Here is a 24,700-nt window from a genome sequence, read left to right as displayed (position 1 = left end):
TACTGGATCGTATGGCTCGACTTTCTCCCCCTCTTCGATCCCGTTCTCTTTCTCACTTTCTTTTTCTCCAGATGACCACAAACAGCCATTGTCACAGCCGACCACGAGAACAATTGGGTTCTTATGCTGTGGCCGGTCAGGGGATGGGAGGGTAAACTTCAGCAATGACTGCACTAAGTAAATTATAGCTCCGATGGCCTGTGTGGTTTGGAGAGGCTGCGCTTTGTGAGAGGTCCTGCAACTAAAACCACCAGTTCAGCACATTTGTTGCCTCTGCAGTGCAAAAATGACAACGGCAAAGCAAATGCAGACTTTTTTTATTTCTCTCTTGATCAGTCCGTGCAAACACTTTCAACTGTTAAGAAGAAGAAGAAGAAGTTTTTGGGCACACTTTCTGAACTGTACTGAGTCACATCTAAGGAAAACTGAATAATTGCGTGACTGCAGGGCAATGCAGGATTGCCACAGTCCCTCTCTCCCCCCTTCCCTCTCTCACATCGAGGCTCCGCCTGTCCACTGTCCTCCCGCGCTCCGCTCGCTCCACCCTCCCGCCCTATCCCCTTTCTACATGACATCATCTGCACATCTGTCGTCCCAACAGGGTGCTGGTGACACAGACAGGCCACAAAAATTAGTAGAGCTCTCCCCCTCTGCCTTTGTCACCATCTCTGTCTTTCCTCCTGGCTCTCAGTTTCTCATCCTCTGTCTCTCATTCTTCGCTCTTCCCTCTCTCTATAGGTGTTATAATTTATTTATTTATTTATTTATTTCACTTCACACCTTCTTTCTCCCCTTTCCCCTGCTGCATTATGTCCTATAATAATATGGCTGCATCCGAGTGCTTCCTATAATGTGGCATGTACATTTGAGCAGGCAGGAAACAGCCATTAAACTAAATGATCCATGGGCCTGACCCCCGCCTTGACCCATGTGATTGTGAGCAAACTCAATCAGCAAGGTCAGCACTAACACGACGTGCCTCTCGCCAAAAAAAAAGTTTCTTTTCTCAACTTTCTCTGATTTGAGCTATTAGAGCCTGCTAAAACCGGTTAAGAGGCTGCGGTTATATCAATTTGTGTGTTTGTGTGTGTGTGTGAAAGGAAGAGAAAGAGAGTGGGAGCGATTTTTTAGTGTGTTTCGACAGTAATAGGCTCAGCCCATTAAGGGCCAAGTATTTCCAAGGGAATAGAAACTTACAGAAGTGTAACACATGTTTGATTCCCCAAAGCTCCGGTGCAATAATTCTTCACATACAAATTACTAACAGATCAAATCAAGTCGTACTGGAACAAACCAGCTGCAGTGGACGAACAATCCTTGGTGATGTACATGAAGGAATACAATTAATTCTACAATTAGCCAAGTTTCCTCAAGAAAAAAATAGATATTTCTTTTTATATATTGACTTTATCTAGAAAGGTTAAAAAGGGGTTAAACAGCAGGTCCTAATCTGTTTCCAACACATTTTTTCTTTATATAATGTGCACCAGTTTCATGTTATACCCTAGTATGAAAATTGACAGTTATCATACTGTGTACTTTTACTTTTCTACAATCCTGGAAAAAAAAGAAAAAGAAATGCGACCACGTGGAGATTCTCACCTTTGTTTTAGTTATTCTCAAAATGGAGACTTTTTACACACTTTCATTTTTTGAAATGGTTTCAAGTTTTTTATCAAATATAATAAAATGTATGTTCAACTAAAAAAAATCTGTTTAAAATAATTTCAGGGCCATCATAACTGATAATAATATCAATAATAACAATTCTGTAATACTGCAATACTGTGAAACCATAATATTTTCTGAGACACATTATTGTAGCATGAAAGTCTCATTCCGTTGCAACCCAAAATGCATGATTCCAAGTCTGCAAAAAATAAAAGCACATTAACTTAAAATATTACCACATCGAAGAATATTGAAATAACCTGCTGCAATTGATGTGGAGTGCATATGTTTAGATTCTGGGGGGGCGGGGGACAAAGGGGACATGTCCTCCTTAAAATTTTGAACATGTGCATTTGTCCTCCCCAAATAAAAACAATAAAGTAGCCGAGGACTTTCATTTTGACAAAAAAGAAATAAATAAAGTAATGAATTAATTAATGCAGAAAAGGTAAAAAATTGTACATAAAAACTCACAAGAATGCAAAAAATGAAGTGTGTGATGCTCAGAATTTTATGTCAGATGACCCCAGACACTTCATTTTATATATACACCTCCATGCAAATATTAAACTGAAGCCTATGCCTTTAGTGGGATGACATTACTTTTGTTTTGTGACCTGAAGCAGCTCAGATACCAGCACAGAATGCAGCAGATGGGATCTTAACCGAGGATTACACAGGGGGATCATGGCCCCGATGACCACCACACACTGTACAACCAAAACCTTAAATTATGCAAAGTATGAATTATTTTTTGCATGTATTCTCACTTAAGTAATTCTTACTAATATGCATTATTTTTTAGGAAACGGCACGTTGAAAAAAGACGAAGGTGGCACTTAATTGTGACAGGATTCAGTGCTCCAAAAGAAGTGTTCATGAGGACACTGAATAAGATCAGAGGGCTTTTGAATCTCTTTGTCAAATACGAACATCCGGCTTTAGTGTCTGTCTGTAAATAAAGACACTTACAGTTCTTTCAATTTTGTCAGTGGGGAGCTACACACGTAGCCCTTTTTACTCATGAGTGATCAAAGTGCACAAACTGCTTCATAGCAGCTGCTGATGGTGGACAAAGTGTGGAAATATCTTTTGAATTTCTGTACTTTAAACCCTAGGATTACGGATCCATGAAAAGCAATAGTGAACACAATTATTATTTTTGATTTACAAAAATCATCGAGATTCTTCGAGAAAAAATGTTATGGAACAAACGTGACGGTTAAATTTTGAAATTTCGATAGTAGGAACCAAGATGGTGGAACCTCTGATGTGTGGTGGGAACTGCAGGCTGCTGTACAGCTTCGCCTGCTGTACTTTGAAACATGGGAGCAAAGAGCCCCCTTGAGGATCTCAACATTACTCACTTCATGCACTTGTTCCTCCAAACTGTGGGGACACGACAATGTCAAAGTCACCTCCAGATCAACATTCAATAATTGTGCAGAACCTGAAATGAGTAGAAATGGAAAGACAGAAATCAGGAAGAGAGGTATTCCCTGGTTTGATGCACGTCTCACTGAATATGCATTATTAATTTACCACTACATGATAAAAATGCAATCTGATAATGAATCCTTAATTAGCGCATTGTTTATGTAATGCCAGTGTGATAAAGTGCGTATTGGCTGTTGTACTCGAGCTATGAATGACAAACTGCTGGTTTGAAGGGGGACATGCTTTGCACAAAATAGAGACGTCTGAACTGAACTGAGTCTTTCTCTGGTGCTTTGTCTCCCTCTACAGTCACAGCTGCGTAAAGACAACAAGGATGAACACAGTGAGGAAACAAAAGGCTGAAAATCCTCAGAAAAACTGGAAAAATAGTAAAGCACTGCTTGCAAATGAATGAAAAACAAACTGGTTTTCATTCTTATTAATAACAACAGGTGATAATTTCACTTGTTGGGAGCGTGCACTGCAAAATCTATATATTGTTGGGCTTGGATTGCACAGTTGGAAAATGCTTTAGAACAGGTTGTGCATTCAAAAGTCCCTTTTGATAATGATTAAATAATATGCAGATAACATACAGATAAGCATCAGTTTCAACCTGCTTGTCTAAAGGCGTGTGTGTGGAAAGCAGGTCTTGCAGTATTCCCTTTTCGGTTTTATTGGTTGCTTATGGTGTCAACTTCAAAACCATCTCTTGTGATGTCGTGTAGCCGTTTTCTCAACATCTGCAACGTGTTTACGGCTACAAATCTGTATCCACACCAAAAACATAAATCCTGTTTACATAAAAGAAGTCATTTTTAAAGACATTTATGTGCCTCATGGCATTGTTGGAACTGGCCCCCCGCTTCATCTGCACTCAAAAAGGTTCAAGATGCTTCAAAGACAATAATTGCTCAAAAGTGGAATTGTTGTTCCTCAACATGGAAACAATTTCCCGCTGTCAGCTTTGTCGGGTTCCATGAACGCTCTACAGTGTGTAAATTAGATTTGATTACAAAGTAGTTTCTTCTAGTTGTGTCATAAATACTCTGTCGCCTGATCATCCCCCGGGTAGTTTTTGTTTTTTATCTGTGACACGCCGCAATCCCCCTCGCAGTGCAGGGGGCGATATTCATTTCCCCAACCACACTCAGCATTTTTCTCGTGCATTCCAGCATGCGTTTTCCCCCATTACACATATAAGCACCATGTGTTTGTCTTGCCACATTACAGTCTTGACAATGCCTCTGACATTGCGGTGAAGCTTGAAAGCCACTTGAGTTGCATGTGGCTGCGTGCCAGAATTGCCCATATATATGCACTTGTCTGATCTAAACAAATTAAACCCATCAGGGTGTCTGAGTGGATCAGAAACACACGCGATATATAGGAGCGAGGCCTTTGATCCACGCCTTTTCCCATCTAATTAAAACTCAAATGCCATACTTACAGAATAAGGCTGGTGTTGTTTTATATTTTGCTCGCTGTCAACAGTCTCAGTACTGTCTGTGGCACTCAAATGTCACGCCAGTCAGTTTCTGTCGATTTTTAAAAAAGTTTACATATATCCAGGGTGTCTACGGGTATCAGACACTTAAAATTAACGCTTTTTGGGACCCTTTCTAATTAGTGTTTAACCCTTTGAAACCTGGATCAACAACCCTTTTTTGTGCTGCATTAAGGTGCCTTTTATGGGTTTTTAAACTTTTGCACCCTGGGCAAATAGGTGCCGTTTCTTTCAAAAACATGGGAAAAAGGCAATGAGCAACTTGGCAAGAAAAATTACAAAGAAAAGTAGATTTAGAAGATTATAAAAAAAACTTAAATAATGTCAGAAAACTATTCTTATAATCATATATTCAAAATTATGTTAGAGAATTATTGTTATTTTTAAGCAGGTTTTCAAGTAATTTCCTTCTTTTTGTTTTTTCTTCCCACATTTGTTCCTTTTGTTGTGTTAACTTTCTTGGTGTTACTTTCTTCTACTTTTTAAAAAAAATTCTTTCCAATATTTGGTCAATTCTTAAGCGGCTTGTTGCCTTCTTCCCATGTTTTTGAGACATAAGACTTTAAGACTGATTTTTGGACAAGCCATCTTTTTCTTATTCAAGTAGTGCAAGTATAAAGGTAAGTACTATATAATTAGTCATGTGTAGATGTAAGCTTTATAAGAATATGTTTATTATTAGAGAGTGTTATTAATCTGCCAATATGCAAACGCAAGTATAAAGTAAAAACACAGCATTAGGATCAGTGGTCGGTTTAAAGATTAGGAACATCAAAAACAGAGTACCTTGTATCATTTTGACGATAAGAAATTAAAAGACGAGTAAAGGAAATTACATACATTTTAGTGGCAATTACAACCTCGCAAATTCAATTTGAAGATGATTTAATGACTTTTAAGGCCTAGTATTTATAAAATTTAATCTAATTTTAAGATTTTTTAAGGACCTGAAGACACCCTGATATATGTCCCATTGCTTTGTTGGAGAAATACCTGTCGCTGCTGCTGCCCAATCCATCGGCCTTTTATCTCCATCCAAAGCGGCGCCCTTAGTTTAAAATCACTGTCAATGTTGGATGATCTATCTGTGAAAACATAAGGATGACAATGTGTTTTAAAAATGTAAAACTCCTCTTTCACGCTCAGTTGTACCATTCACCATATTCTGTTGATCCGCTTTTGCCAGCTATTGCCTTTTAAACTGTGGTGTAATTTTGCCCGTCATATGCTGTAACTGTCAGCAGCACGGCTGGCTGCTGCGATTTATCTCACATGGTCTTTATAATAGTGATGCTGACATTACAGTGCGGTGGGTATTGTATAATTTTTTATTCATTTTTGACCACTGTTTGAAAAGTAAATTGGCTTTGGTGACATTAAAGGAATGCCCCCCCAATTACTCTCCATGTGTTAGAAAATTTAATTTTTCTTACATTCCTCCACAGTGATCAGAGAATCCTTTTATACGGATGAATTTTTTGTTAAATGGTCACCGTTTTTTTGGATTCCTTGTTCACTGTTGAAGCATGCGAGAGAAAAACTGTTTGGTTTTTTTCCTTCAAATTCAGCATATCACAGGGTGAGAAACTGACATACAGATGGTCATTTAGGGGGTTAAGTATTCCTTTAAATATCTGCTATGGGCTGTTTTTTCCCCCCATCCCAAATTTAAGAACTATTGATGAGCTTGTACCTTCCTTCCCACTTTCAGCTGCCTGTGGATGGATTGTTATGTCTAACATGTTCACCTCTGAGCCCTGCTATTCTGCAAAAGAAATGTCACACGGATGAATAATCAGATGTTTACTATTAAGATCAACAATACTGTTTCCTTGACAACCACTCACAGACCCAGCTAACAGACTCTGGGCTCAAGGACAAAGATAGGCCCAAAAGCCCGTGGAGTCATAAGACAGCATTATTAATGGGGACTTTTTAAGCCTGCTTCCAGCTCGAGGCCTCTCTGCGTCACTGCTCCAGTTTCTCCCTGCCTGTCTCTAGCCCTGTCACTCATCATCATTATGTGGATGATGCTATCAAAACTTTTTCTGTAAAAAAAAACAAACTCTGACAGCTGTCCCAATATAGTCTTGTTAAGTACTACAGCCATTTTCGTCACTGATCTGACGTCTTGCTCTGCACAAAGAATTCCTGCGCAGCCCCAAAAGTCTCCTCATCCTCTTCTACGCAAAAATATGAAAAGAAACAGATATCGCAGTGCGAGCGCCAGGACAGTGAGTGCACGCTGCTTAAGTGCTATCTTGGCTTTGGAAATTGTGGTTTAGGAGGATTATTTGGACAGAAAGGGAGAGGGAGTGAGAAAGAGACAGAGGAATACAAAACACACACACACACACCAGTAAGCCAGAGACATTATCTGTGAGTTGTCCACTGAAATAGCTGTAGATTGAGTTCCTGTGACGAGCCCTCAGCAGCCAAGATGGTCCCATTTAGTGGCAAAGCTGCTTCTCATTCTTTGAAAAATTGGGGTATCTCTGACTGCAGCTATAGTTACACGCAGTCTGAGTGGGCATCAGGATCAAGCCCATCTTATAACAGCCAAAGAATGAAAAGTATTTTATTCTTTTACACTCCAAATCACTGTAATCTCTCAAAATGCTTTGTTGGCAGCTTTTGGGAATTTAAATTAAAAGGTTCATTTCCACAAAACTGCCCTCAAACATTTTCTACGAGAAGGTCTCACTTTTGTTCGGATGATTGATATCTCATTTTGGAACAAATCTTATTAGTATTATCTTTTCGTGGTTATTTGTTCTGCTCAAGCAAAGCTCGGTGTCTCAGTTTTTTTGTTCTACAAAATGTAAGCAAGCCAAGAAGACGTACTTTGTCCTTTGTCCACTCTGTGAAGCTATCTATAAAACTTCTCATCCTTTGAAGGTGCTGTGGAGTTGAACATGATGGTCGCCTCCCTTTTTTTTCCCTTCTCTCTTTTAAGTTCAACAGCAAACAGGGCGCTGTTTGTCATCCTTGTTGGCCTTTCCATCTGATTACACTTTAACACTTTACTTCAAAGAGGGGATGGGTTTAACAAGAAAACACACCATGTGGGAAAATAGGATATCTATTCTAACAATTCCTTTAAAAAAGCTACTTGTCTTGCTTTTCAAAAAAGGAAAATAGTCTTCTTTCAAATTCTTTTAACAATTTGGCTTCCTGCATTAAAATCGATAGTGTGTACTCCAGCATCAATTTTTTGTTGGATGTTTTAGGATGATTACATTTCCTTCGTGCTGCCACATGAGGGCGTATTGTTGGTGACGCACCAGAACACATGAGCTAGAAGACCACAGAGTCTCATCAACTGTCTGAGGCATTTCAGCAAGAATGAAAAAAAACTGAAACTCCAGCATACAGTAGTAAACTCAAACTCTGTGAACTGCAAAGAAAATTAGGAATTCCCTGCAGGGATTAAAGGCTCACACCATCAGAGGATACATGTCAAAGATCTTGCAAACATTAAAGGTTCATCCTTTCACATATTCATCTTAGTCTTCCATTGTACAGTTGGAACTTATTATTATTATTATTTTATTGATTCATTGTTTTGACTATACTATCAGAAAGCGTTAAAAATACACTCAATTTCCAGTAGCCCAATGTGACTTATTTAACAGTCCATATAAGGCAAAGACAACATCAAATGATCAGGTTTGAGAAGCTGGCACCAATTAATTTTCAGGCACTTTTTTAGAATGACAGAAATATTTCAAATAGCCTTCATCACCTGGTTTAGGAGTCTTTCAGTAAGAGGAAAACCAGCGGTAAGAACACATTGTTAAGGTTGCCAGTAAAATCACTGGCATCAAATTACCTGGTTTGTCTTTGAGAGTAGCATCTAAGGCTCAAGAGATCGTTCAGTGCCCTGAGCATCCTGTGCACGCTGAGTTTGAGCTCCTACCCTCTGGATGGAGATTTAGACTACCAAAGGCCAGATCCTACAGGATGAAAAATTATTTTATCACTCAAGCCATTATACAACTTAATCTCAGAAATGATCCATTATGAAGCATTCCATTTTTCACTTTGGACATCTGACAATGGTTTTTAGGGACGGTTTTCCTTTCAGTGTCCTTTAAGGTAGTTTCTGCATTTAAGTATGTCACTGTTCCTTATGGCTGGTGTGATTGTTTATTCTGTGTTTTGTTTTTCCTGTTTGCAAAACAAATTTCCCCTTGGGGACAATTAAGTTGAAAGCTGAATCACTTTTTATTGATAAGCATTTGTTTCATCTTTACTGCTCAGTACCAGTTTAGGAAACTACATTTTCCACCTTCTTTGGACCACATAAACCAAGACATGATTTGGTAACTTTATGATAAAGGTAAACACTGTTTCATACTTTAATACTAATACTTTTATACTATATAAAAATCTGCCACAATAAGATAGGGGAGCTGTGTATGACCTGATAAAATAAGTCATGTGTAGCAGAGGTGTGGACTAGAGTCACAGGACTTGGACTTGAGTCAGACTCAAGTCGCAAATTTTATTATTTCAAACTCAACTTGACAAAAAAACTAAATAAAATTCTTGGACTTGAGCCTTTTGATTTAAAAATAATTGATACTTTGGTTAAAAAGTATGTTTTTTTAAGAAGCTTACCACATATAAATACATTTAATTTTCTTAATCAGCAAACATTAATGCCATTCATTCATAGCAAACTGACACTTAATTCCCCAAATCTGCTTTGAACCTATCAGCATCCAATCAAGTTACAGGAGAGAACCATGAAAAACTAACATTACATTAGTGAGCACCAGTAGGAAAAAAAGTAATAAATATATTTCGTTTTGTACAAAACTAAGCGGTGAAAAAAAAACATACGGGTGGGAAATAACAACGACCTCCAACTACTTTGACATTTGAAGCTCCACGGAGCAAAGTTAGCAAGCTAATCCTTAGCTAGCGTTAACTTAACAGCTGAGTAACTTTTTAACTAAATTTAACAAATAAATTAACAAACAAGTACAACTTTTGAAAGCACTCGTGAGTGTTGTAAATTCAACATCACTCTGTATTTGAAATGGCATTACATTCGACCACGAGGACTCGAAACTGTAAGTTTAGGTCTTTAGCCTTGAGGTGAAACGTGTCAAAGTGTACAATTCTACTGCGGCTTATATTGTCAGATGTGGTACATGCTATTAATAACGATGTTTTCATTAGTGTGCGGTCACCTGAAACTAAAAATGTTTATGTTTTTTTTTTTACCTTATATGGAGCCATTATGTTTCGCAGCAGTCGTCTAACTTCCACCGGACTCTCTACTAAAGTGGGGTTTTGGTTTTACCGGATGGGTGTGGTTTTGCAGAACGTAACAGTGCACGCGACGGCGAGCTCCGTGACCCTCTCCAGCTCTGCGTAGCTCATGCTTTAAGTGCACGCTCATGACTGTCTCGTGATGATGGGTAAATTACATGACTTTTCATGTAGGTTACAACTTTTAATTTTCACGATCCTGTCATGCTGACATTTGGATGTGCTAACAAGTGCCCCATATCTTGTGCCATGAATATATTGCATTAAATGTATCTATTCTAAATAATACTACGGATAAAAGTCCTGCGTTATAAAGTTAGAAATAACTTCTACATGGTAACTAATAACTAAAGCTGTCAGATAAATGTAGTAAAAAGTACAATCCTTCTTCCCTCTGAAATGTATTGGAGTATCAATTAGCAGAAAATACAAAATACTCGATTATTGCAAGCATGGATGTATAAAAAAGTGTGGATACAGCCATGGAGGTGGGGCCCCATTCATTCCTATAAGAGCTGCTTATTGGCCAGTAAGCAAAAAAAATAAATAAATAAAAAAACAATAAAAAACAACCATATATTATATATATCAAATATCTGGATAATACCTGGATCTACAGACGCACTAGACTTATGGCGGCCTGGAAAACCTGAAAATGACTTAGCATTTTAGCAACTCTGATTCCCTTGTCTCAAAATCAATGTTTTTTTTTGTTAGAAGCCTTAAATAAGGTCTGTGGTTAAGAGTAGTTTAAGAGACTTTTACACTTTGTTCCACAACATAAAATACGTCAGTAAATACCCCACTCACAACCTTTAAAGCCTGTATGTGTCTTTAAAAAGATGGTTGCTAACAAGCTGCTAAATGAAACTATAGGACATCATCACACCAAACCACGCTGAACACGGCATTACAGCCCTGTAGCGGTGGCAACCATAGTGTAGTTCGTTTTAGCCCTAATAACAGCATTTTACTCCAGATAATTACATTTATGCTCCAAAAATCCTGAAAGTGGTTTTCATTTGTGAAGATTATCTGGCTGAACAAAACATGAAAGCATCATAAACATTTGTTCATCACAGAGTATATTTTCTGCAATGATACAAAATCTGATGGACAAATCCCACTGGCCTTTTGACAAGGGAACCATACCAGGACAAAGTTGGCTTCCAGGTTGACCTCCAGAAAAACGTCATCCCTGAAGTACTCTATTGGCCTCCCCCTTCAGCCATAAGCATAAAAAAATATATGCAAATATTGAAGATACAGATGTAACTTTACAACTATGGGAATATATATATATATATATATATATATAGAGAGAGAGAGAGAGAGAGAGAGAGAGAGAGAGAGTTGGATGGGGGTGTAGGAGGTGTGTTGGGGGTGGGGATAAGGTGGGATGCAGGGTGCTGCAGACTCATCCCGGGGGCTGGTGCACCGGGAGAGGCCACTGTCTCCCACCCTTCCAATGCCACATCGCTTTTGGAGAAGTGCGCGGCGCGTATCGGACATCCGGAAACCCCTCCGCCCCCATCCTCCCTCCCTCTTTTTTTTCCCACCCAGTCCTCTATCAGTCCAGGTGGCAGAGCGCACTTCGGCCGTGGGATGCAGCCTCTCATCTCCAACACATGGACAGCGGAGCTTGGAGCTGCCGCAGCGCGCCACGGCTCCACTAGCTGAAGACAGCACCTCTCACCAGCAGGGAAGAAAAGACGCGGTTAACTCTTGGACGTCAGATACAAAGGATATACTTCTCTCCAATTCTTGCTTTTTTTCCTTCTTATCTTTTCAAACCGCAAGAGAGCAGAACAAGTTGTGTTCAATGCGCAACCATGCTCATCATCTCGTCCCGCAGTGCGCTGCTGTCCGTCTACTACCCACAGATCTTCCTCATCCTCACCAGCGGTAGCTACCTGTAGGTTTCTTATCCATGCTTAATTTAAAAACAATTTGATTTGTAAATGTGCCTTACGCGCAAATTGGCCAATTACGCACGGAGAAATCTGATCGTCAAGTAAGATCGCACCTTGAGAGCACATGCTGGCTGTTGCAGGTGTTTTACAACATGTTTTTCCACACCTAAAAAGTCTCCTTTCAATGCTGCTAAATCAACTAAATAGCTATATTTAGTTCTGGTGTGGAAGAGTTTATTTTAGAAATGGAAACTTGGAATATCCAGTCAACCAAAATTTAGAAAACATTGGCAGGAAATGCTTGTGCTGTTTAATCATTTTCATATTATTCCACAATGGAATCGCAGACCTCCACGGATTTGTTCTTCTCATAAAAGGAGCAGTTATGTCATTTTCATTCAATATTCTGTCATAAATCGAAACCTTATTAGACTTGAGTGAATGAAGGCAGTGTTTAATCTACCTGACTTTTCATCTGATGAGATAACCTGCTCTCATGGATTTACACATTACCCCAGAGCCACTCTGTCATAGGAGCACCTCATCAGACAAGAGCCGTAACTGGAAAGCAGCATATGGAAAAGAGACATATCGGACTACTTCATGCTCTGCCTGTGTGGAGCGGAGCCGTGTAATGAGTTCTTTCTTATGGCATTAAAAGACCCAGGCCCTCACAAAGTGAATGATTGCTGCGCCATACATGCCTCTCATTCATTACAAGGGCAGGTCCTGAGACTTAAAAATAGCTGTGGTGGTTCATGTTTTCTGTAACACAGAGAAAGAGAGAAATGAAGTGGATTTGGAGCCATTCCTACAATTAACTATTGTTCTCTCTCATGGCTGTACGTTAGATAACACATGATGGGATCTGGATGTTGTAGTCTTCTCTTATTTTCTCATTTGGTTTTGATTGTTTTTTTTACAATTTAGAGACTGAAAAAGTTTAGAAAAAAACTGGAAACAAGCACTTTTTTTCCAAGTCTAACCAGATATGATTCAGCTGATCCAAACCGTATGTTAAGAACACTGTAACATCTGAAAAGTTGATCTCACTTAAAATAATACTGAAAGCCAATTGCCTTGAAAAAGGAAAGTAAATATGACAATAAATCGTAATTTATGTTTACATTGGTAAAGTGTTAAGTTCATTTGAAATGTAGCTGCATTTACTTAATTTTGTGAAGCTGTTGTGACTTAAAAATGAGAAAAGAAATCACCTTGTTCTTTTTAAGTGTTGGCAACTTGAGCACATCAAGTTAGTCTGACTTAACTTGAACATGACAAAGAAAGTTTTGCCAATGATGAAAGTAGGAGATTTGTGAGTTCTGTTTTGGGATATACAAATATGACTGACGAGTGTACAACTGGAAAAATACAAATAGACCTATATAGCACAGCATACTTAGTTTACTAAAGTTGTTAAAATTTAGAAAGACTGATTTAATTAAACTTGTCATTTTTAAGTTGCAACAACTTAACAAAATTAAGTACATATAACCACATTTTAAGTAATTTTAACAAGTAACATAATTTCAGATTACAAGTTATACTTACATTTTTCAAGGCAATCAGTTTCCTTGATTTTTTTTTTTAAAGTAAAATCAACTTGTCAGATTCGACCATACAGTATATGTTGTCAGGTATATTTTTCCTCCTCTATTTTATCTCATCTGTCTGTCTTAAAAGTCCTTCTTACTAACCCCTGTCTCTCTCCCCCCAGGGCGCTGTCCTCTGTGGTAGCTCTCGGTGCAAACATAATCTGCAATAAGATACCGGGACTGGCCCCCCGTCAGAGAGCCCTCTGTCAGAGTCGCCCCGATGCCATCATCGTCATCGGCGAGGGCGCCCAGCTGGGCATCAATGAGTGTCAGTACCAATTCCGCTACGGCCGCTGGAACTGCTCGGCCCTGGGAGAGAGGACTGTCTTTGGACAAGAGCTGAGAGTAGGTCAGTCTGTTTGAAACTCTTCAGGTTGTTTATCTCAGTATAGACAAAAGAAAACCAGCAAAGGGAGGGAAAGTTGCTCAGAGGACAGGGTCTTAAATACACTATGGACGTTTTCACATTAGTCAGTTAGACAAGTGGAAATCTTAGTTTTGAGGCACGAATGTGGACTGAGGTGTAACCTAGGCAACACAACTCTGCTTTTGGTGGTGTTGATTCCCAATTAGGGGTTGTCAAAGCTTTAAAGGGGTGTAAGATCACTTTTTAAGAAACGAAACAGCACGACTATATCTCAGCCATCCCCTCATTTCCTTGAAAAAAAATTAAATGATATTGTCATTGCTAGAGTCCCACAGGGTAAAAAATTCACAGAATTACATTGAAGCCTAAGCTATACTGCTAAAGCCTTCACTCCCTACTAAACAGCCTTGAAAAGGATGCAATTCAAACAACCAAAAAACTAAAAGAACAATGGCCAGCGTCATGAAGAGGAAAATACTCAATTCAACCAGAAAGAAGCCTACAACATTGACAACTGTTAAAAATATCTGGAAAATGTATCTTTGATGTAATATTCCCCAAAAATAATATGCTCAAAATTCATCCAAATCACTTGTTTTACACAAACTCACTCAGTTATCGCATTCACTATTTGAGTCAACTGAAAAGTTCAGAGGCTGGTCTGTACTGTTATTGTTATGCACTGAATGTTAGAGCTGCCACAATTAATCAGTTAATAGATACAAATCAGCAGATCAGTCATTTTTCAAGCAAAAATGTCAAACATTTGCAGATTTGCACTTCTTAAACATAAGTATCTGCTGCTTTTTTTGGTGCAAATTCAGTAGGATTTGTGGTGACCATTTTTTGACATTTTATAGACTAAAGGATTAATTGATATCATGAAAATGACTGGAAAATTAGCTGACAATAAAAATCATTTTTAGTTGCACCCCTATAAAGTTTAAAATGAAATATCCTATATTGTCACTAATAAAATGTCACTTAGTCATGCCTTTTCTGTTTACTCAATGATAAAAATGGGGTCCTTTAAGGAAAAAGTTTGAGAAGCACAATCGGTTCACAGATGTGTCAAGAGGTATCTTTACTGGCCTAAGCAAACCTAACCCTAACCCCAAGAACTGTGCTGTATATTTTAATGAGCACAGCTCAGCTTTGCGGTTTGACATCCTTTTTGTATTGTCCTCAAGCCTTCCGCATGTGTTGTCAGTGGCATTAAAAAAAGCTGCTCGACTGAGTCGGCACGAAAGAGACATAAAGACAGTTGGCGAAACTTTCATAAAAGCATTTCTGGGTTGGACTACCACATGCAACGACAACCACAGTAAATCTTCTGCCTCATTTAGTCGCTGAAACAAAAAAACTCAAAGGCTTTGCTAATGTCCCCAACGGAGATTCAATCTGCAGTTTATGTGTGTGACATCACCGCGCTTACAACACACATTGTCACAGCAGAGCAGTCAGTGTGAAGACTTCCTCACACTATAAAATCTAATAAGAAGATTTTACTTTTAAAAAATCTGCCGTTTGCCTTAAAAAATGTAAGTATGTGTGACTAGTTGTCCTAATTTATGCTGACTTTTTTTTCCCTAATTGTTAAGTTTACTTAAAATTTTGTCTTATTTACTTGATTTTGTGAAACTGTTACAACTTAAAAATGACAAGGTGAATTAAATCAATCTTACTTACTAGCGACTTCAGTAAACCAAGTTTACTGTGCTATATTTTTGTATACTGCTGGTCGCAAACTAGTCATTTATATTTGTATATTCTTAAACTTGTTTAAACAGAAATTGCAGATCTCTTAACTTTATTACTGGCACTCTGTCACGATCAAGTTAAGTCAGACTAACTTGGTTTACTGAATTTGCTAACACTTAGTAAGAACAAGGTAATTGCACTTGTCATTTTTAAGTTGCAGCAACCTCACACAATGAAGTACACACAGCCACATTTTGAGTAATCTTAACAATTTGATAAACATAACTGAAGTAATTAATAGTAATATTTACTTTCCTTTATCGGGGTAATCAGTTTCCAAGATTATTTAAAGTGAGAGTAACTTTTCAGATTTTACAGTGTATATCTGGGTGTGCCATTTTCTGGAAGCATTCATACATCAAATATACACGATCTGTCAACACAAACTAACACATCTCCCTGCTTTTAGTCAACATTCTTCTCAGTTTTATTTCTCACAGAAGCTCCTAATGTGAACCTCTTATATAAATTGTGTTTCAGTCCGAAATGTTTTGTTGCGGTCTTGCTGTGGCTTTGGATCCATGTTTAATCTAGCAGCTCTGGGAGCAATCACTTTCTTCTACACGGGAGACAGGCAGACAGACGTCTGGATCCCTTTATTTCTTTTGTCAGAGGAAATGTCTCTTTTCTCTTGTGGTGTGTAAACGAGCTCGGAGAGACACTTTGGACCCTGCTCATGTCCTCACCACGCAGACACTTTGACCAAATAAGTACTTTCTGAAAGACTAAATCTCACAACATCTGTATAAAAACTAATTGCTGTAAATTATTGTAAAAACATGAGCACTGAGCATGTCAGATTTCCTCTTGTTCATGGATTCTCTGTAAGATTGGTTTGCCATCTCTGCATCCATTTTTGCTATTTTTAAAAATAGAACTGTAATCCCAAGCTATACCCCCCTCGCGTGTCGCTAATGTACCATCCACCACTTCATTTGATTGACCTGCCGAGCCTGTGAACTCATTAAGCATTGAGAAAGACCAGAGAGATTCATGCTAACCACTAATTGAAGTCAGCTCCAGCAGCTGGATGGCAACAATGGAGCCCTGCATGCACTGCCGTACAATCAAAACAAATCACAGTGCGAGGAGATGGCTGTTTGGCTATTGCATGCGCCTGATGCCTTGAGAAATGCTCCCCATACAATATATCTGAATGGGTCGCGGATTTAGTCTGATGAGAGAAGACTTCAGAGTTTGTTATGAGTTATGGAGCGGGTGGAACCGCAGGGCCCGATGGTTTCTGCGAGTGAGTTTGTCAGGTTGGAAGGGAGCCATTAGAATCGCCTCTACCAGAGACGCCATGCATTAATACTCTGGGCTGTTGGGAAGAACGGAGGCCCAGCATTATCCTGATTGGCGCGGGAGGATCTTATTACCAATTGTAGTGCCAATAAATTCATTTCCCTCCTCCACACCATAAATATTAAATGTGTTTATTCTGAAGTTCAAATGGTGACATACAAAAGCTTGGAAATGGGCACATCTCAGTCAAGCCTGGCCGCAGATTATTTCAACATGCAACACAGCGGTATCATTTGCTAGAATAATGTGGACCGCCTAAGACAGACACACAATGACACTTAAGCCGCGTGAGAAATTCCATTGATGAAAAACATTAAGCAGCAGCTCTATGAGTGCCGATCCAGAAAAAAGCTCTTCTAGCCAGCCAGTAGATGTCACTTGTGTTGTCTTCACTAAACCGATTATTGTTCTAACAGTGCAGTAGTGACATGTAACGAGGCAGAAAGAAAAAAATCAGTTATTATTGGTTCCCACGCATTTTTATGGACGAAATCTAAAAACTTTTCCATGACTTTTCAAAAACCCATAATAAAATTTCCATGTTTGACTGCATCTGCGGCACATCCCGGCCTGGTTAAAGTACTCACACACACACACACGTGCATGAGTGTCTCGCTGCTTATAGCAAATGCTGCCACACTATGCCACTAAATGAAACCTGTCTTAACCCTTTGAAACCTGGATTGACATCTCTTTTCTTATGTTGTTTTTTTCAAGTAGTTAAACCATTGAAACTTGAAAGAAACTGGTTTAATTTCTTGTTTTGATAACAGCAATGAGCAACTTGGCAAAAACTGTCCCACAAATTGCAAAAAAATTGCTAGATGTACACAATTATTATCATTTTAAGCCCTTTCTTAAAAGTCATTTCCTTGTTTGTTTGTTTTTGTTTTTTACTTTCTTTTTACTTTGTTTTTCTGCTTATTTTCAGGTAAATTTCTTGTATTTGTATTTGTTTCTCGCTAATTTTTGGATTATTTCTTTTCAAGTTGTTCATTGCTTCTTCCCATGTGTTTGACAGAAATCAAGCCAATTTGCTCAGGTTTCAAAGGGTTAAAGTTGAAGGCTTGGCCGCTATTAGTCATGGAAAATGATAACTGTGCAATTTTTTCATTTGTAACAATGAGAAAATGAGTTTTTTGAGTTAGTTAGCTTCACTTGACGTTGTACGTCCCTCAGTGAACAAAACTATAAATCATGAAGCCATGAGTCGATGCATATTAGAGCTCCGTTAAGTCAACAGCTAACCTAAACAAAATAAATTAGCTATTATGTATTATTGTGTGGAAAGTTACCCCCGGAGGGTACATAAAATCCCGTGACTTTTCCAAAACTTAAAAGTGATTGGCTTAAAGTGACTGTGGCATCCTGTCAGCATTACCATACTCTACAAACTGTCTCCAAATCAGTGATGCTCTTCAGAGTCGCTATCTCCCCTTGAAGATGCAGTTTCTAACTTTTACAAAAATAACTTTTTGGCATAGTTGAAATTGTCACAGTATCCGCACAGGAGTACATTACACAGATAATTGGTAAAAAAAAAAAAAAATCATGTTCCTTCTCTGCCTCGTAGTGATTCTAATGGCATTTCAGTGCAGAAGAAAAGCAGTCTATCAGAGCTGAGGAGTCTCTAATGCAGCTGTCAACTATGCCAATCACTGCACAACATTACAGACATCTTCTTAGGACTGCGTGGGTGTACAGCTTGTGCTTATTGGACATCTCTCTATATCTCCTGTTAGTTTTGGTGCACGTGTTTGGGTCATGAAGTTTGGTGACCTCATGTAGTCGCAGCAACTGTTTTCATGGACTGAGTAGTGCTTACATGACAAGTGAGCTGTAATTCATGTGTAAAAAATGGTGCAGTGTTCCTTTAATTCTTTTTCAAATCCTCCTGCTTGAGCCATAATGGCGTAACTGCATGATGGGCATGCAACACTTGCCTTTCTGAGAAAAGCACTGAAAGTAGTGAATTTAGAATGCCTGTAAAAAGTGACTTTAAAAAAAAAATAATCTAGGACACTGATTGCCTTGAAAAATGTAGGTAAATATAACTAGTGGTCTTAATTTATGTTTAATTATATCCAATTGTGAAGTTTACTTAAAATTTAATCACATTTACTTGATTTTATGAAGTTGTTGCAACTGAAAAAAGACAAGTTTAATTAAATCAATCTTTTAAGTTAGTTGAAAAAGTTATTACAACTTCAGTTAACCAAGTTTACTGTGCTATATATCTTCATTGTTCCGGGTGTAAACTAGTCAGTCATAGTTTTTTTTCTGAAACGTTAACAAAACAGAACTCACAGATCTCCTGACTTCATCATTGGCAAAATTCTCTTTGTCATTCTCAAGTTGAGTTGCAATAACCTAGTTTACTGAAGTTTCTAACACTTACAAATAACATGGTAACTTCACTTGTCATTTCTGAGTTGCAACAAGCTCACAAATTTAAGTAAATAAAGGTAAATTTTATGTAAACCTAACATTTAAAAATAAAGATTAATTAAGATTAATTATTGTAATGTACTTTACTTTTTCAAGGCAATCAATTTATCAAATATACTCAGATTCTGCTCTTTTATCTCCAGGCAGCAGGGAGGCAGCATTCACTTACGCCATCACCGCAGCTGGAGTTGCCCACGCAGTGACCACAGCTTGTAGCCAGGGCAACCTCAGCCAGTGTGGTTGTGATCGCGAAAAACAGGGCTACCACGACCAAGAGGAGGGCTGGAAGTGGGGAGGCTGCTCGGCCGACGTTAAGTACGGCGTGGAGTTCTCGAGGCGCTTTGTGGATGCCCGAGAGATCAAGAAAAACGCCCGCCGGCTGATGAACCTGCACAACAATGAGGCAGGGCGAAAGGTAATGCAAGCAATAAGACAAAACAGACCATCCAAACTGATTTGTTTGGGGTTCACTGATAGACACATCATACAGCATACTCCAGTATAAATATGCAGAAGATATGTAGGAAGAGGGACACATCTAAATTTCAATAGATTGTTCATGATTATGAAACATGACTTTAAGTTATGATAGCTCTATCAGCCTTAAACTGTACAAGTGCAGAAATGATTTAAAAAAGCTCCTGTACACTGGAGTGGGAGTGTGTATGTGTGTGAAAGAAATGCAAAACTTGGCAGATGCAGCTGCCAAAATGGAGCTGTGCCATAGCCCTACTGTCCATTCACTGAATTACTACGCATTAAATGAGGATAGAGGATATTATTGCAAGTCTCTCTCTCTTCCTTTCTCAGTGGCAGGACCAAAGACCGCGCTTCCGCACCACCACACACACTGAAGCAACCAAAGTCAGGAGCAAACTCCCCCAGAATGTCATGGGGAAGACACACAAGTTACTAGATGCACTGATGATGTGCTTAGTTGCTCAAAAATCATTTTTTTAATGAAAATGTTTAGGAAATCTTTTTCACATTAGCTCAGCCACGAGGGCAAACAGTCACCTGTCATTTTTGTCATCTGAAAATATTTGTATGGCATTACAATATGAATCTGACTCAAACCACAATGTAATTCTATATGTATATGATTGCACAACAGTTCTGGTCAGTTTTCTCGGGCTGTCACACCATTATGTGGTCTGAAGAAAGGTAAAGTTAATTAGAGACTACGGTCTTGGTGTACGAGTTATTTTCCCCAGGTTCTTGACATAAAGTTGGCATACTGGTTGGAGTGCTGAAAGTTGAAGTGTCCGCAGAAAACCCAGCTTACCAAAAGAGAAAGTTTTGAAGGCCATGCAACTGCTATTAACCAGGGCTGTACCAAATATCTTTTTTTAAAATTTTTAAATACAAAGCTTCTATTGAGGTTTTCAAATAAAGCTTTGAAGGTCTGCCGTCATGATGTCAACACCCTTAAAAATCCACAATTAAGGTGATTCATGAAATTAAAAGAAGTCTTCTTTATTAAATCAACTTTTTTTTTTAGCAAATATTGTAATTTATAGTGCTTATAGATTGCTGCTGGACCGCACCGTCAATACAGGTACATCCCAGGTAGCAAAAAATAACCCTGCCCAGCATTAGCCTGAACTCGGCATTCTGTAAGATATAAGTCAGGGTGCATTTGGTTGCCCGACTTGGCTGAGATCCAGGATCAGTGACGCTCCAGAATAATGGCCTGATTCCAGCTGCCAATACTGCCATCATTAGGTCATTATCACCTAGCCCAGTATCGTCCAAAACTTGGCATGCCAGAAGAAATAAGTCAAGCTGCATCCAGCTGCCTAACTTGGCTGAGACTCGGGATGAATGAAGCCCCAGAATCAGGACATATAAACTGACCTGATTCCAGCTACCAACACTGTTCCCTTATCAAAAATCACCTGGCCCAGCATTGGCCCAAACTCGGCATGCTGGAAGACACAAGTTGGGCTGCATCTAGTTGCCCAACCCAGCTGAGATTTGGGATGAATGACACCCCAGAATCCGCCAAATAAACTGGCCCAATTCCACCTGCCGACACTGCTATCGCTGGGCCATTATCAAAAATGACTGGCCCAGCATTTGCCCAAACTCGGCATGCCGGAAGAAATAGGCTGGACTGCATCCGGTTGCCTGACTTGGCTTAAACTAGGGATGAATGATGCCCCAGTAACAGGGAAAATGAACTGGCTGCCAAGATTGCCATCATTGGGATGCTTCCCTTTGTGTGAAGCGAGCAGCAAAGAAAACTTTATTTTTTTAACCGCATTGAAGTTGTTTTTGGAATAAGCTTAACACCATCAAGTATGGATTGAGGCAGAATGTATTGTTAAATAAAAAGGTAACTTTTGGAAATTCTTACATTTATCTTTTCTTTTTTTCCGAATGAATTTAGACTTTTGGTCTTTTCAATGCACTGGAGCAGGAATGCTCAAAGTTTTGATGAATGAGAGCCATTTTAGGGAGCCAGCATATGATTAAGCGCCACACAGGAAAAGTGCAGTTTTAAGTTTTCCTTTAAAAATGCTAACTTAAGCTAACAGCACTAGAATTGACAACAGAACGCAGTTTTTTTGAGACTCGTATGATGCAACCTCTGATGTATTACTAACGGGCCTACAGGGCAGGGCTCCCTTTTCCTTTCCCCTACAAAATGTCACTAAATGTTATGTTTACTGAAGAATTCGAAATGACCACAAAGAAACACAAAATGACCATAAAAAGGGGCAAAAACAACCACAAAGAGACACAAAACGACCACAAAATCTGTGTCTTTCTACTATGTGGGAAAGGTACCTGGCCATGTGCATATCTGTGCTCAGGGGACCCAATGCCTCATTATTCAAACATGAGTGTCAATAGTTGTATGCAACCAGTAGCTTTCAAAGTAGCTACTGAAGTTAAAGTACTGAAACTGACCACAAATTATTAAAATATAATGCATGCATTTCATGTCATGTTTCTGTGCTGGCCATTGGCTCCAAGACCGCACTTAAAGAACTCCTGCTCTGGAGTTATTGGAAATGTTTAGATCAAACAAGTCAGAAACAATCCTAGGCAGCCTCTACTTGAATCTAATTCTAAAAATGGTTCATCACTAATAATATTAGTGTTGCCTAATCTTTATGTGCAACTGTGCAGAAATACCTGTTTAAACAGAATGAATAGAAATTAGAAAATAATAGAAGAATAGAAGAGAAAAAAAATTAATACATGTTGATTTGGAATATGAATGTGAATGTTAAAAATGGAGCTTCTAAATATTTGGTACAAGTTGATCTTGCTCACAATAATATTGGGAAATGATTGCCTTGAAAAAGGAAATTAAATTTAACTTTAAATATTAATTTGTGTTAACTTTATATCTAAGTTTAATTTTAATATCACCGCATTTTGTAAAGTTGTTGCAACTTAAAAATGATGTGAAATGACCTTGTTCTTCCTAAGTGTTACACAACTACAGATAACAAAGTTAGTCTGACTTAACTTGTTCATGAAAGAGGATCTTGCCAATGTTGAAGTTAGGAGATCTGCGAGTTGTGTTTTCTTAACATGTCTAAAATATACAAATAGAACTGACTAGTTTGCAACCAGAAAAATACATATATATACGGCACAGAATACTTTGTTTACTGCAGATGGTAAAACTTAGAAAGATTGATTTAATTAAACTTGTCTCATAGTCTCATTTTTAAGTTGCAACAATTTCAAAGACTTAAGTAAATATAACTAAATTTTAAGTAAACTTAATTAGATATAACGTAAACATAAATTAAGGTTAATAGTTACATTTAGTTACATTTTTAAAGGCAATCAGTCTCCCAGATTTTATATCAACTTGTCAGACTTTACAGTGTATTAACTGTTTCAAATTCAAGCTATGAAGGTGTTTATATGTCTATGTATTAACCACACAGAATTTATTTTCAGCTTTTAACTATTATTATTTTTAATTCATACAGACCTAATTTCTACTCTCTATGTGATCAGATCCTGGAGGAGAGGATGAAGCTGGAGTGTAAATGTCATGGCGTGTCTGGTTCCTGCACCACTAAGACCTGCTGGATCACGCTGCCAAAGTTCAGAGAGATCGGTTACCTGCTGAAGGAGCGCTACAGTGGAGCAGTTCAAGTAGAGCCGGTCCGAGCCTCACGCCTCCGCCAACCCTCCTTCCTACGACTCAAAGAGGCTAGGGGCTACCAGAAGCCCACAGACACAGACCTGGTGTACCTGGAGCGCTCACCCAACTACTGCGAGGAGGACACGGCCACGGGAAGCACGGGAACAAGGGGGAGACTGTGCAACGGCACCTCGACCCAAACAGACAATTGTAATCTGATGTGCTGCGGCCGGGGTTATAACACGCACCACTACACGCGCATCTGGCAGTGCAACTGCAAGTTCCACTGGTGCTGTTTTGTCAAATGCAACACATGCAGTGAGAAATCAGAAGTTTTCACCTGCAAGTAGGGAATGAGGAAGTGAGGAAGTGGAAGGTGGGAAAAAACTGACAGTGGTTGAAGGTAATGACAAAGTGAAGGACTTGGAAGTATTTGAAGTGAAGGACTTGGAAATATTTATTCAACAATTTGCACATTTTTACATCCTATTTTGGAATTCTTTAAAGAAAGAAAAAAAACAGACATGAGGTTTGGAGAGTATTGATAAAAAGAGACATTCTTTTTTTGCGCGCTGGTACAAAACTGACATGATGCAAACAATTTGTAGGTCACGTTCTCGTTTGCCTCCAGCAAAGCAATATTTGGAGGACAACATCTTGCAAAGATGCTTACAGATGTCATGCGCGAGAGAAGAAAACGACACAGACTATTGTTGGATCTTGAGAAGAATTTTGCAACACACTAACTGGAAAAGCGCCTCACGCTGCCATTGCAGAAGACTCCTGATGAAGACTAAAATGGCAGTGGAATACTTTTAACTGTACGCTCACACTGTATTCTGTTTGAACACTGAAAATAAAACAAAGTTATTTATGTAAACATATCTTTCAAACCTTATAGGATGGATAGCTAACATTTTTCCTCTCTTATGATCTTCAATTGCTACTGATACATTTTAAGCTGAGAGTAACCAATTTTTACTCATATGGAGTCGCATTTACAACCACTAAACAGCAAAGTTCTCTTTTTTTTAATTATTTTTATCGGTTGTCAGTGGCGTTTTTCGCTATAAATTAACTGTTTTTCTTTGCACTCACATAGTCACATTTCTTTTTTCTTTTTCGCGGGACATCACTTAGTTGTGCTGTTGAGTGCTGTGCTGAAATCTCTCTCATGGACAAATCCCCCCCCCAGAACCCAGACCCTTTGTTCCACCGAGAGCCAAAGAGGCAGAAAATACTCCCAAGCTATTTTAAGCATCCAACTTGTCAGTTTGAACGGCACTTTCTATC

At 38.7% G+C, this 24,700-nt stretch overlaps 1 protein-coding gene and 1 long non-coding RNA gene across 3 annotated transcripts; one reads left to right on the top strand and one right to left on the bottom strand.

The window, feature by feature from the left end:
- Window positions 1-1,379: 1,379 nt before the first annotated feature.
- On the bottom strand, window positions 1,380-10,109 carry LOC148185896 (uncharacterized). Its single transcript, XR_015775520.1, has 5 exons — window positions 9,851-10,109; window positions 8,448-8,571; window positions 5,609-5,700; window positions 3,039-3,121; window positions 1,380-1,870 (listed from the first exon to the last, which is right to left on the bottom strand). It is a non-coding gene; the product is annotated as an uncharacterized LOC148185896 (long non-coding RNA).
- Window positions 10,110-11,371: 1,262 nt separating this feature from the next.
- Window positions 11,372-23,990, top strand: wnt7ba (wingless-type MMTV integration site family, member 7Ba). Of its 2 annotated transcripts, none has more exons than XM_088072410.1 (4): window positions 11,372-11,803; window positions 13,532-13,758; window positions 19,434-19,705; window positions 23,278-23,990. In XM_088072410.1, the coding sequence occupies exons 1-4, from the start codon at window positions 11,721-11,723 to the stop codon at window positions 23,755-23,757; spliced, it is 1,062 nt and encodes a 353-aa protein (XP_087928536.1). In that variant the 5' UTR covers window positions 11,372-11,720; the 3' UTR covers window positions 23,758-23,990. The 2 variants fall into 2 exon arrangements, with proteins under 2 accessions (XP_087928536.1, XP_042367198.1); XM_042511264.2 differs by having other exon boundaries at window positions 11,378-11,813.
- Window positions 23,991-24,700: the final 710 nt, after the last annotated feature.

This window comes from Plectropomus leopardus, chromosome 22 (assembly GCF_026936395.1).
Source record: "Plectropomus leopardus strain MGB_pleo_1.0 chromosome 22, ASM2693639v1, whole genome shotgun sequence".
Taxonomy (NCBI): Eukaryota; Metazoa; Chordata; class Actinopteri; order Perciformes; family Serranidae; genus Plectropomus; species Plectropomus leopardus.
The sequence above is the reverse complement of the archived record's forward strand: the minus strand, read 5'-3'. Positions and strand labels throughout refer to the sequence as shown.

What these genes read in the sequence shown, in the direction of transcription:
- wnt7ba (XM_088072410.1), top strand. Translation starts at nt 11,721, where the DNA reads ATGCGCAACCATGCTCATCATCTCGTCCCGCAGTGCGCTGCTGTCCGT. An exon ending in CTTCCTCATCCTCACCAGCG is followed by an intron (nt 11,804 to 13,531) that starts GTAGCTACCTGT and finishes CTCTCCCCCCAG; the next exon opens with GGCGCTGTCCTCTGTGGTAG. An exon ending in TGGACAAGAGCTGAGAGTAG is followed by an intron (nt 13,759 to 19,433) that starts GTCAGTCTGTTT and finishes TTTTATCTCCAG; the next exon opens with GCAGCAGGGAGGCAGCATTC.